Raw genomic sequence first — 26,647 nt, forward strand, 5'->3', positions numbered from 1 at the left:
CTTACTATATTAAGATTTCATTTATGTATCTTATTTAGTGCACTAATCTCATTTTCTTTATAGCATGCTGATCTTATTTTCTTTGCAGTATATTATTTTTCATATCACCTGTTTTTCGCGTTTTCTTTTCTCAGTTATCATCGTTTCTGTAGCACCCTTCCCTCAAAAAACCTATATATGAGATTACCAAAGCTGAACAAAAGGACTTTGAACACTGTATATCTGCAGGATATTTAAGAATTGTAATTTCATCATCTTTATTTGGAGGAATAAATAGTGAAATAAATTTTTGTAAATATTTTTGTCAATTCAGTTGAAAAGAACTTGCCTTTAACCTGTTAAATATATTTTATAAAAAAGAGCTACTATTAACGCAATCTGTTTTCTAGGAACAAGATGTATTATTAAAATAGGTTGGAAACTACTTCCGCTATAATAATGGTTAGGTTTACAAAAGTAGGAGTTTTCATCTGTATATTTTTTAAATTTTTAGTGGTAATAATATTCAATAGGCTGTGTCTGCTCAGTACCTTTTCGAGAAGTATAGCATATTCACTAGTTTCCAGTTATAAAAGATGTTAATAATAAGCCGTGTCATGTCAGTGCGGTATTATTCCTTGTTTCTTGGACATCTAATGTAATTTTTTATTTCCTCTTTGACAGAAACCATTTTGAGGGCATTACTGCAGCAGTTTTTATATTTTCATTCTTGACTTTTTTTTTTTAAATTTCTGTTGACGTTTCTTTGTATTTAAGTTGTACACTATTTTGTTTCTCCTGGATAATAATATTTTCCATACCTTGTTCATAGTTTCAAACTGAAATAAAATTCTTGTATATATGTCAACAAAATTCAAGCATAATTTGTGTAGATATTTCAGAAAGAATCTACAGACTGAAATCCTTTTCAAATCCTATAAGTGGGGAAATTCGAGATTTTTCGACCGAAAATGGGAAGCTACTGCAAAATAAAAACTGTTTGTTGTAGCTATTAATACGATAGTGGTGGTTCCAATACTGGGTAAAGCAACACCCATTGTTAGGTTAATGAAAAGCCTAATAGAAATATTAAGGCATATATCTTCAAGTTTTACAATAAATGTGCGGAACTTTCTGCATTTTGCTTAATAAACCATAATGAATATTAACTTATTTTTGCTGTACGAGGGACTTGTATAAAGCTGGATTTTGCATTTAGAGAACGCTTTCAACTACAGTATTTAAGCTGTTTTTCTAAAATTATTTATCTTACTTTTAGAAACTTTACAGTTGAATGTGTGTATGTAGGATGCATATTTATAAGCCCAAAATGTGTTAACCGCATTTTTTAATAACTTTTCTAGTTCTAACACTTACACATACGTTGAGATGTAGCAAAACGTCATATCTTAATTTAAATTTTGGTTTATGGATTTATTTTTCGCGATTCTAAGAATGTTAAACTTGAGCGAAATTTTGAGGAAGTTTCGATTTGAGGTTCGTATAACACTTTATTTAAATGTAAGACTAATGTTTTTAGCTTAAAATGAATAATATCTCATCAGAAGGTAGTTTTGCATCAAGACAGAAGAAAAACAAGCCAAAGTAAAAGACAAAATTAGATAAAGCAACAATGTTGTGTTTGACATATATTTTTTTTCAATTACTCTATCAATTTCGATGGCAAACAAGTACGAAACTTTTAATGCTCTTTTAGTCTGGCCGACATATATCTCAACCGAATTTGATAAAACATTTCCTTTTCTTCATAGTCTTATAATCCACAATAAATTTGATTTCAGATCTAAATGTTTACCATAAACCTTTTCTGTTTGTTTTCTTCCCTATGCTAATTCATGGAAGAAACAAAATTGGGGGCTATTCAAAAAGAAAGAGCAGATTACAAACACGTATTTCTTCCAAACTACAAAAGATAGAAACATGATTTTAACTTTAATGGATAGAGAAAAGTGTACAATTTAGTATGGGTAAAAGTTCCAATCATGGCCGCATTGGCGCTGTTGTTTGTTCTGGTATTATTTGTCGGTTGGTAGTCTGTAGTGAAATGGCGGCGACACCACAGCAGAAGTCTTTTTGTGTTCCACAATTGGTAAAACTAGAGTCCATTGTTGCAGTTCAGCGAGCATTTCGCCGTCAGTTTAATAAACAACCACCGCATCATAGACGAATTTATGAGTGGCATAGAAAATTCGTAGAAGATGGTTGCATCTTCTACGAATATTCTCCAAAGGGAAAAGCAAGGGACGTCCACGCACATCGAACGAGAAAGTCGAGCGTATTCGTACAGTTTATGAAAGGAGCCCAAAGAAATCCACATCGCGAGCAAGCAAAGAACTTAAAATTCTTCAACCAACGGTATGGCGAGTTCTAAAACATCGTCTGCACATGAAGCCATACAAACTGCAATTATTGAATGCATACATTGAATGCATACCATAATTGTAAACTTTTCTCTATACATTAACGTTAGAATCATGTTTCTATCTTTAGTTTGGAATTCTTTAGTTTGGAAGAAATAAATGTTTGAAATCTGCTCTTTCTTTTTGAATAACCCTGTATTATGTATTTCGCGCTGTCAAAGTATCAAATGTATTTCGCGCTCTCTTTTTGTTTCTCAGATTCTTTGCTTGCTTTCCATTCTTAAAGATTCCATTTCTGACTTTAATTCTTGGGGAGTGTATAGCATATATTGTCAATGGGGTTTTGATATATCGGCCAAACTAAAAGAGCATTAAAGTTTCGCATCAAGGAACACGACTTTTGGGTCCAAAAAGGCGAAATTAGCAAGTCATCGACAATTAATCATAGTTGGAAATTGATCACAATTTTGACTTTGGATCTGCAAAAATTATCTTAAAAGCTACTTTCATTAGTGAACTGAATTTTCTTGACGTTTTTCACATTCACAAAGACTTACCCTGTTTAGTAGTCCTTCCTAACGCTCTTAAAGTTCTAAAAATTTTAAATTTTCGTTACTATTTCTGCCGACATAAGGCGCTACTTTCTAATTCGCTTAGTTCTTTTGGGTATAAATACAACCGCGGCTTTCCATTCATTGCAAATTTCTTTAATCTTGATTAAGAGGGGTCTGCATAAGTTTGCCTTCGAAATTTGTAGAGTCTTGACTAAAAGCTACACCAAACACAAGGTTATTGCTTTGTGTAATGGTAAACATTTTATAGTTTTATGTATACTGCTGTAAGTTTTTCAACAAATGAAAACAATAATTACACAACCTGCCATTGAATTTTGAGACAGAATCTCTACAAATTTGTAGACACTTGAAGGCTAAATGCTTTAGAAGGGATACCTTCATGGAGGACATTCTAAGGGTAACCATCTCTGCCATTCTCATTCACCGAGATCCACGCTGACGTAGTACTACGAACTGTACCAGTCTTATATATTTGCCCACTTTCAGAAGGGGATAGAATAATTTGAAATTGCATTATATTAGAATGGGAGAATTATATACGGGTAATCTGTACTTAGAAAACGTTAAATCTTTAGAGGAACATTAATTAAAACATAACTTTTAAAAAAAGTTCAAATTTGTTTGAAATAAAAGTTTATTTAGTATAAAACTAAAACTTGCTTTGTATTTCTGCTTTCTCTATAGCAGAAGATATTCTGTGAGAAATTTAGGCGTGCTTTTTTTTTTCCTGAAATAATTTCATGATACAAATGAATGATACGTAATATACTGAAATTCTTAGAATTTTGCTCGATGCATTTAGAAATAGCTGGACTTCAGCAATTCAGATCAGTCATACAATTTTGTACATCTAAATATCGAACTCAGAACAATTATGCATTTTGTTTATTTGTTTAACAGCGTCGCTATATTCGGCAATTCATTTTTACATCATTTTATCTACCTTGCTCTTAAGCATCCCGAATCTTCTTTAACTCGGCTAATAAACAAGTACCAATTTTTTGTTTTGAGTTCAGAAACATCATCTGCGTCAACCTAGCAAAATATATTCGGTAGTTTGTTATTGAAATCAAGTAGTTAAGTCGTTTCTGCATATATAACAAACGAACTGATGTTTTCGTCTGATTTGTACTTTTTGTTTTAGGTGGAGATCAAGGTCTTTCGAATTCTTACTTCAGTTCCTGGTCCGATGATATCAACAAGAAGCTCTCCTTCATTTACAATCTCATGGCCAATGTCAGCTACACTTACTCGCCTGCTTTCAAACAGTATGTTCTCTCTCTCTCTCTCTCTTTTTTTTTTTTTTTTTTTTTTTTTTTTTTTTAATTAAGCAGGAAACTTTCCTAGATTTCCAGATTTTTAACCAGAAATCTGTTATGAAAAAGTTTTTCAAGATGAAAATTCAGCTTCTTTTGATTGCAATGTAGGAATATAAAATTTAACATGGGGGTTTTAAAAACATGCTGTTTTAATTATTAAACCGCTCGTTTTCATTTTCGCTCTTTTCTAAGTCCAGTAAAGTTTTTCCTATTTGATTACTGCTGAAAGAACTTAAAGTTTATATTTTTAGCCCAAAGAAGCGTTAGCCCAGAAGGGCTATTATGTCTCGAAACGGCATTTTGCGTCGAATCACTAAAAGTGTTGAATCACTTTTTAAGTTGTCGCCAATAATATCGCTCTGTGTTACAGTTAAAGAAATTAGATAATGAATGTATGTATGTATGTTTGAAACTGTGAAAAAATAACGGAACCCAGAGACATTAAATTTTGAATAACGTATGTCTCCACTCGAATATTGGCATCTGGAAGCCCAAATTTGCAATTTGTTTTCTTAGCTTTTTCATATTTTGTCAAACATTAAAGAATTTTTTATTAACAAACTAAACGATTTCAAAGCGAACAATGGCAACACTGAACCAAAAAAAAAATTAACTCCAGCAAAATGTTAAACTCTCCTCTGACCGTAATATAAAATCTGAAAGCTTTCGGATTTATATATATATATTCATTTTGAATGCTGAAGGCGATCGCTTAGCGGATACCCTCGTATATCCTGTAGTTGTAAGTTCGGTATGACAATTCAAATGATGGTCTTGTAGCATAAGATCTGAAGCATAAGATCGGCGACTGCACCACCATCTTCACAACAGACTAACACATTTCGTAAGAGGATTCGATCTGGTACGATCACACAAGTGTCAAACATTGGTCATAATTCAGTTACAATACAATTGATTAACAATTAATTGCAAATTTAAGTAATACGATAACAGTAATTTATACTTATAATTACAATATTATTTAATTTACAATTTTTCAATTACAGTGTAACTGGAATTAAAATTAATTCAGTTACAGTGTAATTACATTATAAATTGTACAGTTACAACATAATTGTAATTACACGATTAATAATTACAATTACATAACAATTACTACTGTAATAAAATTACAGCCGCAGTTATAGTTAAATTGTATATGTACATTAAGTAGAATCACAATTAAATTTGTTGGTACTCGTGGTTTATTACACCTTGAACAAGGCGCATTATTTTTACTTATGATGTAAAATATTGTTCTCAAACAAAATTTATAGATAGATCATGCCTGAGAAATTGACAGACGAGATGAGCGGAAATAATCTAGAAGCTGCTTTCAGAAATTGCTTCTAATGCACGAATAAGGTCGTAATTAAACTTTCTTGAGCCCACGGGTATTGCATAAGATCTTTAATTTATTCTTTTAATTTAAGCCCTCTTTTATTTACTGAAAACAGTTAGTAATACATTATAGTTACTGCGTAGTCAAAACTATTATTAATGTATCTATAATTGCAGTTATAATATAATCGCATTTAGAATTACAATATAACTGTAAAAGCAATTAAATTCTGGCTTAGCAGTAACCAAGTAATTAAATTTTTTTGCAATATTAGTAGATCGATTCGAATTCCGACGAACAATTTAGATGTTTAGATATCTTCGTGTGTTCCTTCCATCAAAACCACATCAACCACTTTCCTTCAGAAATTACTCCACGAAGACATCCTTACCCTTGTATGCTTTGCCGCGCTCTATTTAGCAAACTACAGTACACTTCCGATTATCCGCGGAATTAGGTGGCGCGGCCGCCGCAGATAACAAAAAACGCGGATAATCCGAAAAAAGCTAAAAACGGGTATAGCACAAGAGAAAACGGTCATTCCAACTTTGAAAAATCGTTTTTAGTACAATAAAACGTGAAATAAACAGCATGAAATGTTTAACTAACGCTTAATATTTTAGTATATCACTCAAAACTAACCTAAAATGCATTTTGTTAATGAAAACAGAAAAGTGCTTTGTACTTACGAGAGGCGTCAAGGATACACAGAAAAATTAATACATATTTACTGTTTTAATACTGTAATGTATTATGTAATTACAAAAGCATAACTGTAAAACTACACCTTTTTGAAGAAATTAGTCATTTGTGTTTGCTTCTTGCAAAACTTTGTGCGGCAGGCGCCGATAATCGGATGTCTACTGTATCACCATCCAAAATATTTCCCGCATAAGCAATTCTCTTGCAGCAAAACTTACTTTAATGACTTATTGCAAATAAACTATATATTTAATAAAGATTTAATTCAAAGTTATACCATTACTAGAAGTTACAGGTCACACATTATTTAAGCAGGATGGTCTCGGATTAAAAAAATGTCATTTTTCTGCGAACAACTGTCATCTTCTTAATAAATATTATGCTTGTTTATTTCTACCTGATGCTTTGTAAAATAGGTCGGGTAAGTGCATCCATTTGTTAAAAAAAAAGTGTTTTTACTGTTTATTGAAAATATAGATTATATTTAATAAAGGCCTATTTCGTAGTTAATATAATTACTACAAGTCGGACTTTTCTCAATATGGATGGGCTAAGTTAGAAAATATTTCCATTTTTCTGCCAGCACTTGTCATCTTCAGAATCTTTTTAATAACATTATGCTTATTTATTTCTACCTGAAGCTATGGAAACCAGTTCGAGTAAGTGTATCAATCTGTTAAAAAAAAAAAAAAAAAAAGTGTTTTAACTATTTAATTGAAAATATGGGTCGTATTTAATAAAAGCCTATTTTATAGTTAATATCATTACTGCAAGTTGGACTTCACTCAATAATTATGCAGGAGGATCTCGGATGGAATTTAAGACAATTTCTCTGCATTCAGCGTCCACAAGCCGCCGAGCTGTAAGATCGCTAGCATTTATTAGCTTAATGCTGCTTTAAATTGCAACGAACGGACTGGCTAAGTAGGCCTTTTCGTGTTTCTCCCCATTGTAATGTGAATTACCCCATTATAACATTGTAATGTGAATCACATTTCGAAACTCCTCTACAGAAGTATCTCTGTCTTTAGGCAGATAGCTTTTGTGTTCTTTGCCTTAATTCATATAACCTAACCATCTACAGACAACAAAAGTATGCTTATTTTTACCTGATGCTCTGGATAGATCTTTCAGGTGTAATCACTAAGTAAATGTTTTTTTAACTAGTTATTGAAAATATGTATTGTATTTAATAATAAACTAATTCGCAATTAATACTGTTGCTGAAAATTTTCGTACAAATAACAATTAAGCAGGATGATTATGGATCGATCATATTCCTACCAGCTAAGCTACAAAAATGGAATTCGAACGGAAAGACTAAATGAAGCTTTCGCAATTTATTTCCTATGTAATATGCAAAAAAAAAAAAAAAAAAAAAAAAAAGGGACTAGTTTCCTTAACAAATACTTCACAAAAGCATCTCTTTCCCGAGGCGGCGTACAGTCTTTGTTTGTTTTACTTTAATCAAATAACTCAAATCGATATATATGTCTGCGAACATCATAAACACACGTATTTGTTTAAAGATTAAATTAAGTTATCGATTAATTTAGAAGTCAAACAACAAAAATCAGCGTCATGTTTTCAAATTTTCACAAGACTAGGTACGATAGTTTAACCGAACCATCATCCTCAGCTAAAAAAGCACTTTTGCAGCAAATTTTCACAAGACCCGTTTCGATGGTTCAGTAAAACCATCAAAACTAGTTATGTGAAAATTTAAAAACATGACGCTGATTTTTGTTGTTTGACTTCTAAATTAATACTTGTTCAGCGTTTTATTGTATCTTAATTAAAGTTATCCATATTTAATTCTATATGAAGCAACCGAAATTAGTTCCTGCAACTATATTTCTTCTACATATTTACTGAAAATATGTATAGTATTTAACGAATGATTAGTTAATTATTTATGTTGCTGTTGCATGCTGCAGTACATACAGAAATATACAGAAATTAAGCACAGTGACTCCAGAGGGAACATACTACTAATTCTCTTATATGCGTTTATCCCTTTGTATTATTTAACAATTCGATATCCAAAACTGTGAACCTTTTCCCATATGTTGTCATTTAATGCAATTTTTAATTATGATTACGATTTTCCTAGGCTATGTAACTGAAATTATCAGAGGCAGTTGCTTTCTACGTATTTGTAAATAGACTTTACAGTTACTGTGTAACTGTTATTACAACACAAACAAATAAAATGTTTATGTCTTCAGCTTTGGGAATCGTAATACGACAATCCATGCAACAGCTTTTTTTTAAGTTAACTTTAATAAGAAGTTATTTTTTATGCAATCGGTATTAACTCTTGGGAATAAAACTTTACATATGTATAGAAGTTTAATTTCTTTTGTGTTATTCGCTGGAAAATGTTTCTAAATTTATACGCGATGTCTGGAAAATGAAGCAGCAGATTTTATTCCTTAAATAGTGATCTTCGACATGCATGTCCAATTAGGACTTATCAAAATAATGCAGAGAATTTTTTTTTAACAATTTCGATATCGTGGGTGAAAGCTTCTGTAAAAATACAACTTGTTTGGTTGCGGCATAATTGTTAACGTTTGTTAATTTGTAAAGATCTGCATTACAATCAACCAAAAAAATCCATAAATTTGGCAACGACTGTGATAAGCAAGAACGTTAGGTTGCTGCATTAAAATTAGCACATAAACAAAGATAAAATATATAGAGATTCACTAAATCTAATTAAACTATTTAGTTTGAATCGCATAATATAAGGCAAATTTAAAGCTATCCGACAGCTAAACACAAATTTAATCTACACTTAAGTTAAAACTTAATAGAGAAGCATTTGTATTAATAAGTAACTTGTATGTTCACATTGACAAAACAGGCATGTTACACCCTCATAATTTTATTTTGATTAACTCCCTTTTGATGTTGTAGCCTAGCATGACCATTAACGTAATTCTGATATTCTAGCGGTCACTATTATCCAATTAAGAAATTTTGGGCTTTCGGTTTTTATATTAACGTTATACTGCCAAATATATTTGCTTGAAGAACGGGAAGAACAGGATTACTAAACTAAATCCAACTATGGTAGGTGGGGCTTGACGAAGCATTGCTGCGGAAGACCTGACGGGGCATGGAGTCGATGACATTCATAGAAGGAAGAGGAAACGTCCAAGTTGCTTAGGTAGACTTTTGAATTGGCAACTCACCCGCTGGAACAAGCTCTGAACTGCAGCCACAATCTTCCAGTCAACGGTAGATGACCCGGACTTACAGATGTACTCGTATACTTCCCTCACATGTGTGGATTAGGTCCTGCAGCAGAAAATGGTAGAACTCTGAGTAGAAGAGGAATATCATCAGATCGTAAAAGTACCTCCTCGTTTCAAAAATCAAGATGTTGTTATTGAAACATTGAGTCTTTAAGCCTGTTAAAGGCTAGACTAGTTCGCTCAGCATGAAGTACAAAGACTGGCTAAGTACCTACTCGGTCATCCTCTTAAAAAGGAAAATACAGCCGCAAGTCGCAGGCTCCAAAAGCAAATCATAACACCCAAAAAGAGAACGATCTTGGATCTTACTGGTACAACGAATCTATAATGCATTAATCGTTTCTACTTGTATGATTAGAAGTGATTACAAAGGTAACTGATAAAGTTAAAAGTGAAGCGCAAGACGAGCTGGCCGTAAGTGTGAACGTAAGTGAATGCGGATATTTACTGAATGATACTTAATACAAAGTGTGTTGGGGAGTACACTTCAACAGAAATGGTTTGGGATACTACGTAAGCTTCTAAATTGCCTCATTTTATAGATAGTAGGTGGGTCTATCATGGTTATTACAGTACACGGAGACCATGCCTTCCGTTACAGAATGTCTTGTTCCTTTGTTGATTAATTCTTAATAACAAAAGTAAACAACATCCTATTTTTGCAAATAAAAAATAAAATGAGTTGGGAAGATAGTCAGGTATTAATAGGAGAAACTACTATTTGGCATTATGATGTATAAATTCTGATCTCTTGACAATACATCAATTGTAGTATTATAATTAGTAATTGAAGAGATTTCGATATACAATGAAGTGGACATATTATCAGTGTGGTGGTGTAAATACATTAAAATATAATCATGAGTGTTTGGCATGCCGATGTTCCTGTGAATAAGAAAAAACCAACCAAGGAGCGCTGATCGTGGTGCGTAGGACTTTATTCTGTAGAATGTTTTTTCCTATAAATTTTAGAGTCAGTTGCTTTAACAGGAATGGTATAAGTAAGAAGTGGTGGAATAAAAGCTAGGTAACTCCCTTGACATCAGTGTTTCCTGGTTTTAAAAGGTTAAGATTACCATATTCCCTTAATTGGGCACAAGGGTGTTTTTGTCCCCCCTACGGCAAGAAGAAAACTATGCAAAAGAAACTTTTTTTCTCCTGAAATATTCAACTTCCTTTCATTTTATTTCATTCAACAATTTCATTTCATTTAACAGAAATCTCACGAGTAGTTTTTAATAAATTAGCTCCTCAAAGTTAACTGAATTTGGTATATGTTTATTAATATCTTATTTTTTTATTAAACTTCTTAAACCTTCTTTCAAGAATTGAAATTTAAGTTCAATCTATATAAAATTTACAGGTATTTTCTGATTGTTACAAATTTCGTATTTTTAGAAAATGTTTAAAAATTTTAGGAAACAATATTTGAATTATAACCTATGAAATTTTTACCGTCATCTTAAAGTAGATGTATTTCTAGGCTCATCTGCATAAAACTAGAGCTTTTTATTCAAAATTTCCGAAGTTGTACGTAAATTTATGTATTGACGCGTTCTGAAATTTGGCATATATGTTATAAGCGAATAACGCCAAATGTCCTTTTCTCCGGCTCGTGAATAATGAAAAAGGAAAATATCTTGCTACAAATTAAAAATTTCGCCAAGTGATTTATTCATTACGCAAATTGAAAAAAGTGCGCCAAGATAATTTTTTAAATTTTTTGTTAAGTTTCTCACTGAATTTTACAAAATTTAATATTTAGGCATAATTTGTGTCGTAGATTCAAAAATTGAAATAAAAAATCAGTATACCTTCAGAAAATGTTAGATTTTGCGCCAAAATACTTGTATTAGAACAACGCTATATATAAATCTAACATAAATCTTAAGTCGCGCTTTCGAGACATATAAAACGCAAGTTAATTGTTGTCAATCGTCCCAGTAGAACGGGAGATGCAGAATTGTCCTTGTGAGCAACTTGATTATGTTAACTGATCTCTGTTGATGGTATAATGCTTCAAACCTCACAGGTACATTAGATTTTTCAATCTGTGAAGACAAATATTGCGAGAATAAGCTCCCCTTTGTACAGCCCCTTTTCGAGGATTTGAAGGCAACTGCGAAACACTACGTCTTGTACCCTGTTGTTTTGTTCGCTTGTTCAACAGTTCTAAAAGGTTTCTAGTAACTGAGATCGAAGTCTAATAGCTTTACTTGTGTGTGTGGGGGGGAGTATAATTCAAGAGTTGTTTTGAATACTACAAATGCTTCTGGATTATCTCATTTTATATATAGTGCATGGGGGTAACATGTTTATTACAATCCATGGAGATCATATACCTTCCATTAGAGATGGTCTTGTGCCTTTGTTTATTTAGTTTTAATAATAAATTATAACTTACCCTTATAATGTTTGTATATAATTTAAAACTACATCTATGATGTTTAAAAAAAAGGTGTTATTTCTTATTTTGCTGTATGTTTTAAGACTGTTTCATATTGATCACATAAAGTCTATAAATATTTTTTTTTTCCTTTCATTGCATTTTGTATTATCTTGTATTTTTTGGGCCCACCTATGACCTAATGGATAAGACCATTGGTTACTAATGTTTCAGACCTTGAGGAACAGACCGGCTGGATGAAAGGTTTCATGACTTTTCTCTTTTGTAACGCGAATACGAGACAGATTTTTCCGAAAGCTCTCCACAAAGTCATTCCTTCCTTTGAAAAGCTAACTATAACACACATGATCCAAATAATTCGATCTAGTCACTCAGTAGAGATACTTTTTAAGTCGGTTATTATGCATCGAGCTTATTAATTAAAATATTATTGGGAAAATATTATATTCTGTTATCCCTAACTTTAATAAATCTAACTTTATTAGTTCAAACTAATGTTATAACCTTTCGTGTGCTTTGTCATTATAAATTAATATCGATGTTAGCAGACTGTTTAGAGAATTATTCCTAAAGTATAACAAAATCAGAAGAAGGGTGTAAACAACCCTTTTTTAACTTAAATAAAGTTCACAGATGGCACAAAGTCATGCATACAAAAGGCAACTCTTTTGACTTAACTCAAAAGGAAATGACTAACTTAAAATTAAGGGAAGTTAAGTTTAGCCTAAGAGCTTCACAGGTACACGCAAACTGGCTCTGACTTAAAAATTCGGCCTAAACAAGCCTAAATGCAAGAAAGCTCAACGCCACAGAAATCTAATCGATAGAAATTCAAGATAGCAACGCGGCTTTCAGGTACGTCGAACACGCTGTAGTAGTAGAAAATCACGCAAACTGGCTCTGACTTAAAAATTCGGCCTAAACAAGCCTAAATGCAAGAAAGCTCAACGCCACAGAAATCTAATCGATAGAAATTCAAGATAGCAATGCGGCTTTCAGGTACGTCGAACACGCTGTAGTTTCACCTTTCAAAACCTTCCCTTAAGCCTCATTTGTATACGCTCTGGCTAGATAATTTCCATTCTGGCAATAAATTGCGAATTGAAAGCAAAAGCGACAGGAAAGTCTCTTGAACATAAAATAACTATTAAGTAAATTGAAAAGATCCCACAATGTTAATAATAATAATTCTACTAATGCTTGTTTTAGCAGAGAAACAGAAAAGAATATTCTGAAAGTGTGAGAGTGTTATCTTCAGATGAAGGTTACCTTCAGTTTATCATATTTCACGTGATGCTTAAAGCTATTAAAATGTAGTTTGAATTTTTAAAAAGAAAACTCACATAGGGAAATTTCAACCAGTGGGTTTAAAGTTGAATATTAATCAATGAAATCTTGCAGAAACTGCAGTGTTTTGGAAATTATGACATTTTCTTTGCCCTATCTCAAAAACTAAATAATATGCAGTTAGTATTTAAAATCGTAGAAGTAATTATTTGAGTTATGCAAATTTATGAAATCATATAAATGAAAGAAATGGCAATCACAAAATTAATGGTTTTTATAAAGCAAAGTTTCACGAATTTTATTCGTTCCTGAAAGCCGTTCGTCATTCGAAATGTTTGTAAGTCAAACCAATTTTCTCCGTAGGAATTAATGTAAAATGATTAATCTATTCCAGGACTACGGATGTTATGTACAACGTACTGCAAATTTTAAATAAGTTCATAATACAAAAATAATGGAAATCGTTAAATCTAAGAGAAGAAAAGATAACCACAATATTAAAGAGATAAAAAAAGCCTAAAATTCGATTTTGCCGTACCCGCACTAAGGAGAATAAGTAGCGTTAGTGGAAATTGATGGGAGGGGGAAAAGAGATGTTATTGTTTAGCTGAGAATTCTTTCACAAAAACATGGGGTAACGGTTTTTCTGGGGTATCTTCTGCCCCCTCTTATCACCACTTCGCTCTTGAAACTCTCTGGACTTCCATTTGATTCAAAAATTTGCTCAGTATGATTTGTTGTTTGTTTTAAAATGTTTCTAAAGTAAAACATGGCGTTGTCATCAAATATGCTTTACTGCAGCTTGCTGCTGCATTATCAGAGTGATATTATCACTCTAAAGTTCCGTACCTCATCCCAATTTTCAGAAATTTCGCGGATCAAAGGGTTAGTTCATCCCTACTTTTCTGTTACTCTGAAGACACTTCCTCCACATTTTTTAAGATATTACAGTTCTTTCTTGAGATGATTTTTATTGTCTTTCTAGTAATCTTTCCACGTCTTCATTGTTAATTTTCAAGCCCATGGTTTTACCTAAAACCTCAATATCGTAGATAACAAAATAATCCCCATAATCAAAATCATCAAAATCTCTTCCTACAACATAATCTAGTCATAACTTCTCCAGACAAATTCCACGGTCTTGTATTGCCAGGCTTTTTTAATGAGAGTTAAGGAATGGAAAATATTAAAATGATGTTTTAGGAAAGTCCTAAGAGCTCATTCTTTATCAGAGGCCACCTCAAAACACCTATGAAAATTATTTGTTTCCTGCTGAATGCTTGCAACTCCAGGTACCTTTCGTGATCCAAAATGTCCACTGCAGTTTATCTCTTCCTTTGTATTTTTTCCTCAATTTTAAACTATATGATCACATTAAAATGGGAATATTGATTATTAATAATTATATTTTCCTATTTCTTTTCATATAGATTCGGACGCAATGTCAAGATTGTTCAGTTCCATGGATCTTACAAGCCATGGCACGTAAAATTTTTCAGCAACTCTGGTCAAATATCTCCTGCATCGACTGTTCATCCAACCTATGTTCAGTTTGTTCATGCGTGGATAAATATCTTTCGCATCAGCGTTTTACGGCTTCTTTCTCAGGTAATATTCATTCTGTATCTATTCTATTAATGTTCCTTGTATAATTTTTTCAAACATTTGCTGTAGATCTAATATCCGAGTTCGCCTGTTGGTAATAAAGTGTTATGTAAAGTGCCAGTGTCACATTTTTAACACTTTTTATATGCTAAAATAACTGGAATTCATCGAATTCCCATATAGTATTCTATTTGTTATAAAACTTTGGGAAAGTGAGTTCAAATTGTTGAGATTGTCAAGATACAGTAAGTGGGGAGAACTATTGAAATATGAAACTAAAATAGTAACTAAAAAAGGAGCGACATCAAGGAAACCGTATTGAGCGAACTGCTGAGGAGGTCACTAAGTACTAAACCCCTTACTGAACTGCTTCATTTTAGTGAAGAGAATTAAGCTAAATTTTTGTCACTAAAGTACCGGTGCGTTAAATCGATATTGCAAAATAAGTAACTAATTGCATCTACCATAGAAATACGGAATTTATTACAGTATATCTCTAAGAGTTGCCAAGAATCATATTTTGTTGCTGCCATCTTCAAAATCATAGTTTAGAATTGGGATTGTTTGATTTCCTATTCTCCCAGTATTCCGAAAGGATTTTTTGCCCCATTTCACACAAATATTTGGATGTATTGAAGATTCAGTTCTTGATGTAATTAGATATTTTTAATTGAACTATCAGCAGCTCGTAATTTGTCTCTTCTTTGGGTTTTCTTCTTAATTATGTTTTGGTTCTTTTGGAGTCGATCAATGTGTTCTTGGTCAACATATATCTAGACTGGGTAGGCAACTCCCAGCATAGAGTATGAGAGGCAACATAGTCTTAAAGATGAGTAGCTTATTATCTAGTCAGAGAACGGAATTTCCAGCAGTTAGAGGGTGGCATGTAGTTTTGCAAACTCAAAATTTAGAAATTGTTTAATGCTGATCAGCCATTTGAGTTTTTGTTCAAAAATTAACACCAAGATATTCGAGGGACTTGAACTACAGGATACCTGTAGCGCATTTTTAATCACAGAAATGCCTTATCATGTACATTTTCTTATTGATGTGTCTTATTCCTTTCACGCTTGAACTGACGTCTGGAAGACGGATTGGAGATTGAATCGACTGTTATCGGAGAGCAAGACATTGGACAACACATTACAGCTAACATCATCCAGTGTCGGAGGCGGCTCCACCTATAGTTGTTTTTCAAACATAATTCAAAATCACTCAAACTTGACGAAATATCTTCGTTTTTGTGTTGCAGAGGCAACTTACAACTTGACGGGATGTGTAGCGACGACTGAATTTCGCTATAAATGTTGGTCTTTTTATTCAGTTGCAGAGAAAGGCGATATTGCGCTGTACGTCTGGAATACATTTCAGTCATCTGAAACGCTGTTAAGGCCTAAATACATACTTTATGCAATTTGAAACTCCATTTCCTGTTTGTTGACTGATAGGCCTTTTCCACTTTTCCTATAATCACTTTGCATATAATCATTAAACTTTTTAAACATGATGAAAATTTCAAGTCTGTAGATTTATTCTTTTACGCTCGGAATTTCTGACAAATTCAGTTCGTCAGTATGCCAATATCCCCTTTCCCTGGTTTCGAGTTATTACATAATCCTTAAACGGCAAGAAGGGGAAATTTGTATCATAGCCTTTCTGCTACGCCTATTCGTAAGTCACAACAATTTGATCCATAGGTTTTTGGGGTAACAACACTGCATAATCATTCTTGTCATTAAATTTTAGGACATATTGTATAACTGGTATAATAATAATAATATTGTGTTATCTTTTTGATTTATGTAATGTACTTCCTTGAAGATTCCTTGCATGGTGTGAAAAGTGCAGTATAGTATAGAACTGCTAGTAAATATGAAACAGTATTATTAAAGCTTTGAACTCTATGATCTTTAGATAGTTTTCTACAAAACCGCTTATTTTATTTTTAAAACTAATTTCTTTGTACATAAAATCTAAAGTATGTTATGATGTAATTTTGTTTGACCATGAAGCATTTTATTTCATTATCCGGGAGTTTATGCCGTCACTTTAAAACTTAGAATAAATTTGCTTGTGATACTGCATTTTTAGAAACAAAGTCAAAATAAACCAGATTTTAAAAGCCTGATTTTATGCACTGCTAATCGTCTATTAATTCGACTTTCATTTTATTATACAACGTTGAAAATTAGAAACTAATTCTGAATTTTAAAAAGTTCAATATTTGATGAAAAGAACAGTGAAACTGAGCGCTTTGCTGGAATCTCTTAAATGCTAATAAGTTGTATATCTGCTATTACGAAATAGATAAAGAATGAAGCCATCTATCGAGCATTCGGTTATGTCGAGGTTATGCAAGCAGACAATTCCCTTCCAGAAGAACCAAGAAGGGTTTAACATTTTACAAAAAGGAAATTTAAAACATCCCTATTCATAAGCGAAATATCTGCAAATGCAGTATTATGATTAAGTTCTTTAAAACGAAAGCAAATCCTATTTAATGTATTGTACATGATAAAAAATTATATAAATTTTATTTACATAACTAATTTGAGTTGTTAGAGGTATGCCTTTTGTATTATTAAACTTCACACCATCTTTCCAAACTGCATTCCTCACGCTTGAAAGTCAAACTCTTTAAAAATCGAGATGCTAGAGGTACTACCTAATGGTGGGCAACGCAGTTTTAAAGAGCAGGCTGCTAAGTTCAGTATTGTGTTAGTAGTTGATGTAGAAAGGATTTTCAAAGCCAAGAATGATTAACAAATGAACCATATTTCACTTGTTGATTACCACAATGATCAAAATAAATATCAGTCGTATGTAATAGATTATTTTGGTAAAGGAGAATAAAGTTGTAAAATTTTTGCAATAATTTTCCTGTGTTTTAAAAATATGGAAAGAATTGTCCTTTATTACCTATATTAACAGTTCGTTTGAACAAATTGTGCACGTCGATTTCCAATGGCAGTGTACCCAAACAGCGTTTTAATGATTTAAAAGAAAAATGTGCTTTTGCTGAAAAACGGGAATCTTCAGGACTAGTTTGACTATTTTAGTCAATAAATCAAAAACGTTTTAATGACATTACAAATTTCCAATGGTAAAAGAAATTCAAGATAATAGAGTGTGTTTGAAAATGTGGCAAGTAAGGGAAAGGGGAAATTACCTCTCTTATTAGTTCAAAGTAAGGAAACATTCAAAATTGTCATATTAAAAGAAAAGGTATTTTTAAAGCCCGATATTCAAACTTCTGCTGGACCAAAATCAACCAAATATAATGTGTGGTTTTGACTTTTAAGGGTAAAAAAATGGTTCAAAATATCTCGGGTCAAAAGGATGTAATGGACGCATTTAAGTGCAGTAATCCGAATAATGTTTACATTCCACAGTAATCTTTATTTTGGCATCACTGAACTACGCAATACAATGCCTATTTTTAATTCACAAGAAATTTCTAAAACTTGTGTTTTTCTGTTAACCTTCCAAAAATTAAAGGATTTTCTATACGGAATTCTCTACATTGATTTGTCTTACCTTGCAATGTGCTTTTCTAATTGCCCTCACACAGTGGCGTAGCGAGAGGGGGGCATGGGGGTGCATGATGCCCCGGGCGCCGCTCGTAGAGGGGCGCCAAATGGTCTCCAAACAAGATTTTCCGGAAAATTTCAGTTTTTATTTTGATCGATTTCTGTAAAATATATTTAAACTTAATAACTATTGTAATTAATTATATATAATTAATTATTTATTTTCTTGATTTGTCTGATAAAATGTGTAATAAAATGTTTGCAGTACATCAACCAAAACGTTCTTCCTGACCACTTTATTTCTCCAAAGTAGAGATATATTAATATTTTTTTAAACGAAATGCACGTATATGTTCTGCTTTTATTTTAAAACGATTTCTCAAACATATCCAGTTTCTAAAATCCGATTCCATAATCTGGAAATGACATTTTAGGAAAATCCTAACGCTTCCGTTACAATGGATTGCGTTTGACTCTCCTGTAAACGACTGATTGCCTTCCTGGCTACCGATTCAACTATGTCATCTTGCTGAGACATCGTATATTCACTGCTACGAAGCATTCAACGCATGTCAATTGTTTTTAATCTCCTATTACAAAAGGAATACTGCAGGTCGCTTCTCACTTCTTATCTAAAACGCATAGTTTTAGACTTCACAGACTAAATTTGCATATTCCCAACTTTGTAAACGTTATAATTTTCCTTTATAATCTCTTCTATTTCCTTTTGTTCAAAAAGGTTGTCGATTATATGGTTATTTCATATCGAACCCACAATATCCCCTAATTGTTTTGAGCAGTGAATATGACTGTATGACGTTACTCCGCAGTAGAAAAGAAACGGAACCTAAAACTCCACTACAAATCTATAGAGAAAATGTTTTTCCAAACCTAAGAGTCGCACTTCAAATACTACTTACTATTTCATTATCAAATGCTAATTATGAGCGGTGCTAAAATTATTAAATAAATTTTCACATATTTACAATCAACGATGGGACAAGATCCCCTAAGTCATCTAGCATTTTTAAGTGTGGAAAGAGAAAAATTTGAAAGGATCGACTTTGATGAAGTAAATAGTAAATTTGCTTCATCCAAGGTAAGAAAAATGTATACATAGTAATTAATTGTATTCATATATTATATTATTATTAATAAATATAAGTGCCCGACCAAGTCGAGGTGCACGTGATTGAAGGGAGATGAGAGCAAATTAAAATTTTTAAGTTGGCTGGTGGTGTGTCTGACAATTTTAGATCTTTGGCACTCCAAGCACGAACGTGTCTAGTTGGCTATGTCCTTTTGCATGCTAGGCCATACGAAACGTTGCTGTATCATTTTTTTTCGAAGCCTTGATGCCAGGATGTGACAGACGATGTCACTAACTAAAAATGGCATGGTGAAATCCGGAGGGAACATAAGGTCGAAATCTTCAATCCTGAACATCACAATAAAGTGATTTTCCAGGTGACAGCTGCATAGGCTGCAAGTTGAGATTGGTGGAAGATTTGCTTTTCAAGAGGGTTTGTAGTTCTGAATCCCGGTGTTATTCACCCGCAAGGGCAGCAAACTTTATTGGCGAAGGAACGGCTAGTTCTTCAATACGAGACAAGGTGTCTGCAACAATATTCTGCGAACCCTCAATATAACGGATAGCTGTTGAAAATTGTCCTATGAAGTCTAGGTGTCTCATTTGACTAGGAGAAGTTTTATCCTGTTGAAAAGCATAAAACATAAGCCTTTTTAAAGGGCGACTGGTGTTTTCAGGGAACCCCGACGCCAAATCCTGGGTGTGGAGAATCCTCATCCTTTTAGTTCGAGCGCCACTGTAGAGACATTAGGATATTTGGAAGCAAGAGAGATTGAAAAATTAGCAACCGCCTTCGCCGGGAATCGAACCGCGGACCTCTGGAGTACCGGCCCAGCGTGCAGAACCACCATATCATGAAGGCACACTAGGAAAGCGGGAGAAATACCTTATAAACGTAGAGTGATAATGGTTTAGATGCGAAAGGATACTGCAAATTTGTTGCCGAAATTAAATAATTTTTGCATTTTTGGAATGCTTCGCAAGATTCTGCGGTCCAGGTTATAACACGTTTATCGTTTTTCTTGCTTCCAACCAAAAAAGAATTTAGAGGTGTTTGCATGGTTACTGCATGAGGTAAGAAACGTCGATAAAAATTGAGCATAGCAAGAAATCTTCTTAAGTTCTTCACTGTAGATGGTTCGGGCATATAGCGGAAAGCGGTGACTCTGGAAGGGGTCGAACGCCATCAGCGGAAATTTCATGACCAAGAAAGGATACTCTTGGTTGGCCAAAAACGCATTTGGAAGGATTAAGACTGACACCGTACCTTTGAAAACGTCCAAAAACTGTTCTCAAATGTGATAGGTGTTCTTGCTCTGAAGAGGAGGCGATTAAGACGTCATCAAAATAAAGTACACGAAAGTAGAGGCCGATTAACACCTGATTCATGAAGCGTTGGAACGTTTGAGCAGCACTGCATAAGTCGAAAATCATGACCGGAAACTCAAATAGTCCAAAAGGCGTAATAACCGCAGTTTCAGCTGGGTTAACAGCTGGGACTATCAGCTGGGTTAACGGGCATTTGGTGATACGCCCGCTCAAAATCAAGGGTTTTGAAAATAGCTTTTCCCTCTAAAACTTGCATACAGTTTTGAATGCGCGGGATTGGGTAACGATGAGAAATTGTAGCTGCATTTAACCGGCGATAATCGCCACTTACCATTTCGTTTCCGAACGAGATGGAGCGGACTGGCCCATGAACTTTTTAAAAGGCGGCAAATTCCCTGTTCCATCATATATTAAAATTCCTCTTTGGCGGCTTTAAGCTTGTCCGGAGGTAAGCGTCTAGGTTTAGCGGCAATTGGAGGTCCGTTAGTTTCAATATAATATCGTTCTTGGGTTCGGAAATACCCATAACTGTGCGAGTGATTGTAGGGAATTCTCTGAGAAGTTGATGCCATGGGGAGTTACCCGAAATCAGTTTAATGCTCAAATCTTCACTATTGCGAATTACTCCCGGATAAGTTAAATTGGTTATGGAAAATATAAAACGGAGATTCTTAATATCAACAAGCAAAGAAAATTTATGTAAAAAGTCTGCGTCAATAATAGGACAGTAGCAATAATGAATTGCCATTGGAAGTTGCGGCGCAATCCTAAATCAACAGATATCAGGCGTTCACTAGAAGTTTGAATAGAAGTTCCATTTGCTATATAAAGCTCTAACTTCATAAGGCGCTTTTGTTCGTGAAAATGTGGTGAAACGACAGAAACATCAGCCCTGGTGCCTACAAGAAACCTTAAGCCCGAATTCTTTTCGATGACGGAAAGGCGTGCAAAATTCCGGCCGCTGTCATTCATGACTTCGAGCAACGGCCCTTCTCGTTTCCCTGGTCACGGTGGGTGGCATTTGCTGGCACGGTGGGTCACACGGTGGGTGCCATTTGTTTGCCTTGTTTCCAAATTTGTGGTGGTAAAAAAGAAATACCCGGAGGAGGGCTTTCATAACGTTTCCTTTGTGTGTTATGACGTGTATTTCGACTAGTGATGTGGAGAGGTTGCGGTGAAAAGGTTCAGCTTGGATGGCTACTAACTGAGCAACCTGTTTGGACAAATCATCAATTTGAGCCTCTAACGCCATAATACCTGGACCAGGAGCCTGCACTGCGTCTATTTGCGCAGGGATGGCCAGTTCGTGAATTTTATCAGCTATTTCGGGAAGATTTTTAAGTGGCTCGCTACTGGCCGCTAAAATGATTTGCATGTTAGGTGGGAGTCTATTCATCCATAATGTTTTAAGAATGTTATCCGTTAGGTTACGGCGACTAAGTCTGACATTTTAGACAGCAACTAAGAAGGCCTTATATCACTCAACTGTAAATCGTGGAACAGCTGCTTGATTTTAACTGCCTCGGATTCTTCATAAACAGAAATTAATTTTTTTTAAAGATTTGTATTTGTCCGTCGCCGGTGGATTCAAAATTATTTCACGAGCTGTTTGCAGTACCTCTGATTCTAACGCGGCGATCGCTGTATAAAATTGAGTTTCGTCGGCAGTAATGTAACTCAATTTAAACTGCGAATCCAATTGAATGAACCATAACAATGGGTCTCGGGGACAAAAAGGCGGTGGCTTAACTGCCACTCACCCCAATTGTGAAGCAGCATCGTTGTCAACCACTTTAGATCAATCAAATATGCACAATAATAATATGTATAGAAAAATAATCAATATGTATATAGTGACACAGTTTCTTGGTACTTGAAATCAGAGTTTGGTGTGTTTGGTGTATTTAATTATGGCAAAGCACACTAGGGCTATCTGCCTAAGAGGAGGGATGCCTTCGTGGAGGACTTTCTAAGGGAACTGGCTCGTATACACGTTACACATGGGGAAAACCACGAAAACGCCCATGCAGCCAGCCTGTTCGCGCCTTGAAATCAGAGAAGTTGGAGGCTCAAATGCAGCAGGCGATACATATATCCGCTGAAATTATGACAGAAATATGTTGACTCATCGGAATGCGGCACAACGCTTGAAATCACAGGTGAAATGTCTTACTTGCATCTCATCACACTGGATAACTTACTGGTGCTCAGAATTTTGACACATAAACTCCATATTCGTGCAATATTGAAGATTGCTATTCGTAATAAATACGGGTCACCAATTATGGTAATACAATTTTTTGAGACAGATCGTTAAATAATTATAACAATTGAATAGAATAAATATTATTTTGTTTTTGGTTGCTATGGCTTACCAGACTGGCAGAGTTGAGTTGTAGTAGGCAAGTTGCCACATATATATTTATCTATAATGTATATTAAACTTTTAATTGTTTAAAAGTTGTACTTTTTAAAAACACTTATACAAATATGTAAAATAAATAACAGCTTTTTAACTAGTTCTAGATCATCGTATGTCTGATTTTTTTTGCGGACACAGATGCATTTCCGAACCCAAGGCTAGTGTAGTTAGGTAGTGTCTATTCTTAATATATTTTTGAGTATTTTATGGCAGATTCAGCATTTTATTATTATTTGCATTATTTTCTTATTACGAATATATTTTATACATTATATACTGAAAGTTTTCTGTGGGGGGGGCGCCAAAAAGGTATTTTGCCCCGGGCGCCAGTTATGCTTGCTACGCCACTGCCCTCACAACTAAAAGTAGTTGGGATGGGGTTAGACCAGATGAGCAGATTGGCCACTTTAACAAACGTTCGACTAATCATTCGATCTTCAATGAAATGCTGCCGGAGAATTGCTGCATTGTCAATGTTGTTAGACGTGTTGTTCCATTCTGCGCAAAAAACGGTAGTGACGAGACATTCATGCCGTTTGAATTACGGAATAACAAAATTTACCAACATAGTTTCAGTATTTCACCACAGTTTCGTGGAACCAGGCACTTGTCTTATTGTGTTTTCTTTGAACTATTATGGTTTGATTGGGAATGCGGCTGTAAAATCGCACATTGACATTTGATGAATCCTGGAATCTGCTTGAAAGGCATGAGGTTTCATCAGTAGCTTTAATGCGACTAATTCGGCCTGTTGAAAATCCCGTTTAAAAATGTTCATCACCCCTCCTCCGCTTCTAATGTTCCTTCCTCCACTTCTACTGGAATTAGAAATACTAGAACAAAGTGCGAACGAACTTAATATTTTCTTCAGTCTAACTCTGGATGATTTTGTGAATTAAAAATTTTAGCATCCATTCGCCTGGATACTGCCAAATAATTTTGATCTGTTTCAGTAGTTGCAGCTATTCTAACTTGTTGATTCACTTCCTTGCCCCTGGTAACATTTATCAAAGTATGATATTTTAGAGTCGTGATACCCTTCTTCTTTTTTTCTTTTAGTTTGCAATGCTTACTAGGCTTCCATCTTTCGGAATTATTTAAGTGTATCAGAGACAGAACTATTTTTTGATAGTGTGGTACTACCCGCAAATTATGATCCATAGAATTATCGAAGCGCTCCATTTTTACAGACAAAGGAGAACCATTTTCGAGTTTCCTTATATTCATCAAAGAAAGGTGTAAGTTTATTGAACACTGCATAGTCTAGATGTTTCGGGGATGGAAATCTGCATATAACAATTTAAATGTCATTTTTCTACTTATGATGAGATCCTTAAATATTTTTCCTTTTCAGAAATCAAAACTCTATGATTTAATGAATATTTTATTAAACTTGAGTTTGTCCTAACTGGTTATCCCATTGTAATATTCTAAATATTTTCTTAATCGTGGCCATCTTTCATTCCAGTAGGTAAAAGGAAAATAATAAAACCTAAAATTCTAATTAAACTTGAGTTTGTCCTAACTGGTTATCCCATTGTAATATTCTAAATATTTTCTTAATCGTGGCCATCTTTCATTCCAGTAGGTAAAAGGAAAATAATAAAACCTAAAATTCCTGTTTCCTTAGGTAGCTTACTTTCAGTTATAAAAAATAATGCATGTAATATGAGGAGTATTATTTGAAACTCTTTCAAAACAGATTTATTTTCTTAAAATTGTTTAGTTAAAGTTGGAAAATTATGCTATATACTTCATTTGCTTTTACAGGATATTCAAACATATGCGTCATCCCAGAAGACTGTTTGCGCTGTAGAACTTCTGCGATTTTTCCCCTTACCATCTGAATCCGAGGCAGAATTTTACCTTACGCCACCATCTGTCAGACTGCGTCTAACTGAAAAAAAGCTTTTCAAACCTTCTTCTCCTACCCTTTCAGAACCTGAGAGACGCAAATCTGCTGAATATACGCCGCCTCCGAAGCAAGAAAGCGACGTTCCTCCTGAAACCGAAGTCCAAAAGTTCAAGGAAAGAACTACACGTTTGCCTGATAGAATACCTGTAACAAGTACTCCGGAAGTACGTGATCCTAGTACTGATGAGAATTCTTCGGCTGATGCAGGTGCTGATGTTATTGACTCCGAAGGTGGTTTCACAGAAAAGGCAGACCTTTCACAGCAACAAAAAACAATTTCTGATAAAAATTTGCTACCCGGAGCTGAAGTAGGCAATTATCAAGGCATGAAGGCATGGGAACAAGGCCGAATGGATTATCAAGGCGTGGATAGTTCTGAAAATATTATAAAGCGATTGCAGTTTCTTATGTCTCAGCCCAAAACTAGTTAAGCATTAACTGATAGCAAAAAATTCTTTAGGCTTTTTGTGAAATTTAGTAATTTATGTAAATGGCTTGCGAGCTCTTAATTAGGAAGCTCGGATTATAATAATTTTTGCGGAAAACTAGCTGCTGTTTTTAATTGTAAGCCTGAAAAGGAGAATACTTTTGTTGTCTCATTCGAAAATATAGTTTTGTATCCCAGCAAAAATTTTCTTGACGCGAAGGCAATACAAAGATAATGAACTCTAAGACATAAAATGCATTGCTAAAAGTAACATCAAGTGGTATCTTAAAGGCAAACAGCAGTGTTGTTGAAAATGAAGATTTAACATTAACAGTGAATTACACTGCTTGGGATAAAATCAGGGAAAAATGTTACAAATCAAAATACATATCTTAAAAAATTTTTGCATCCGAATATACTCATTGTATGCTCCAAGTAAAATTCGCTATTTTTTCCTGAGTATAGCAAAATAAATATAATCGTGTTGTTATAATTTATATACTCTTTGTACGAAATGCAATTGTACAGTATTGTTACAAGAGTATAACCTTGTATTCCCTCAGTGTTCATAATAAAATATAGAGTATTCTACATATAGTTTTAATTTACTTTCAGAAATAAAAATCAGCGTTTCTCCTATACTTATCGTATGTTTAACAAACTGTGCTGTATATCGATGTTTCTATTTAATGATTTTTAATTACAATAAATTCATTTACCATATATGTGTTTATATGTAATATTTGGAAATTTTTGTTTCGTTCTATACTACAATTTCTATGAACTTGTTCACGAACGTTTAGCAAAATAAATGCCTTCACTAAATGTTAATTTCATTTTCCACACAATTTGCTTAGCTGTATCAACTTATTTGAATGTTTTTACTTCGTTGTCCGAAGTAAAGAAAGTACTGGAAATCGCGAAAAATTTCTGGTATCATATATCAACGAAAATATCCGTTTGAACGATGTTTTTGCGTAACATCTGTACGTACGCACAGAATAAAGGACTGTTTTTGGCAAAAAGGATTGTAAGATGGATTCACAAGAGATTTTTTTTCCTCGACATTTGTAC

The 26,647-nt window shown here is 33.8% G+C and overlaps 1 protein-coding gene across 1 annotated transcript in view; it reads left to right on the top strand.

Moving 5' to 3' along the window:
* Positions 1–26,296, top strand: part of LOC118193985 (uncharacterized) — a 71,097-nt gene extending 44,801 nt beyond the window's left edge. The window contains exons 5-7 of the mRNA XM_085818843.1: positions 4,080–4,203; positions 14,686–14,863; positions 25,002–26,296. Coding sequence (XP_085674969.1) covers positions 4,080–4,203; positions 14,686–14,863; positions 25,002–25,577 — 878 coding nt within the window. The 3' untranslated portion in view covers positions 25,578–26,296. The remainder of the gene's footprint in view (positions 1–4,079; positions 4,204–14,685; positions 14,864–25,001) is intronic.
* Positions 26,297–26,647: the final 351 nt, after the last annotated feature.

Source organism: Stegodyphus dumicola, chromosome 6 (genome assembly GCF_044657685.1).
Source record: "Stegodyphus dumicola isolate Sdum_Otavi_A_Nest chromosome 6, ASM4465768v1".
In the NCBI taxonomy this organism is placed as follows: domain Eukaryota; kingdom Metazoa; phylum Arthropoda; class Arachnida; order Araneae; family Eresidae; genus Stegodyphus; species Stegodyphus dumicola.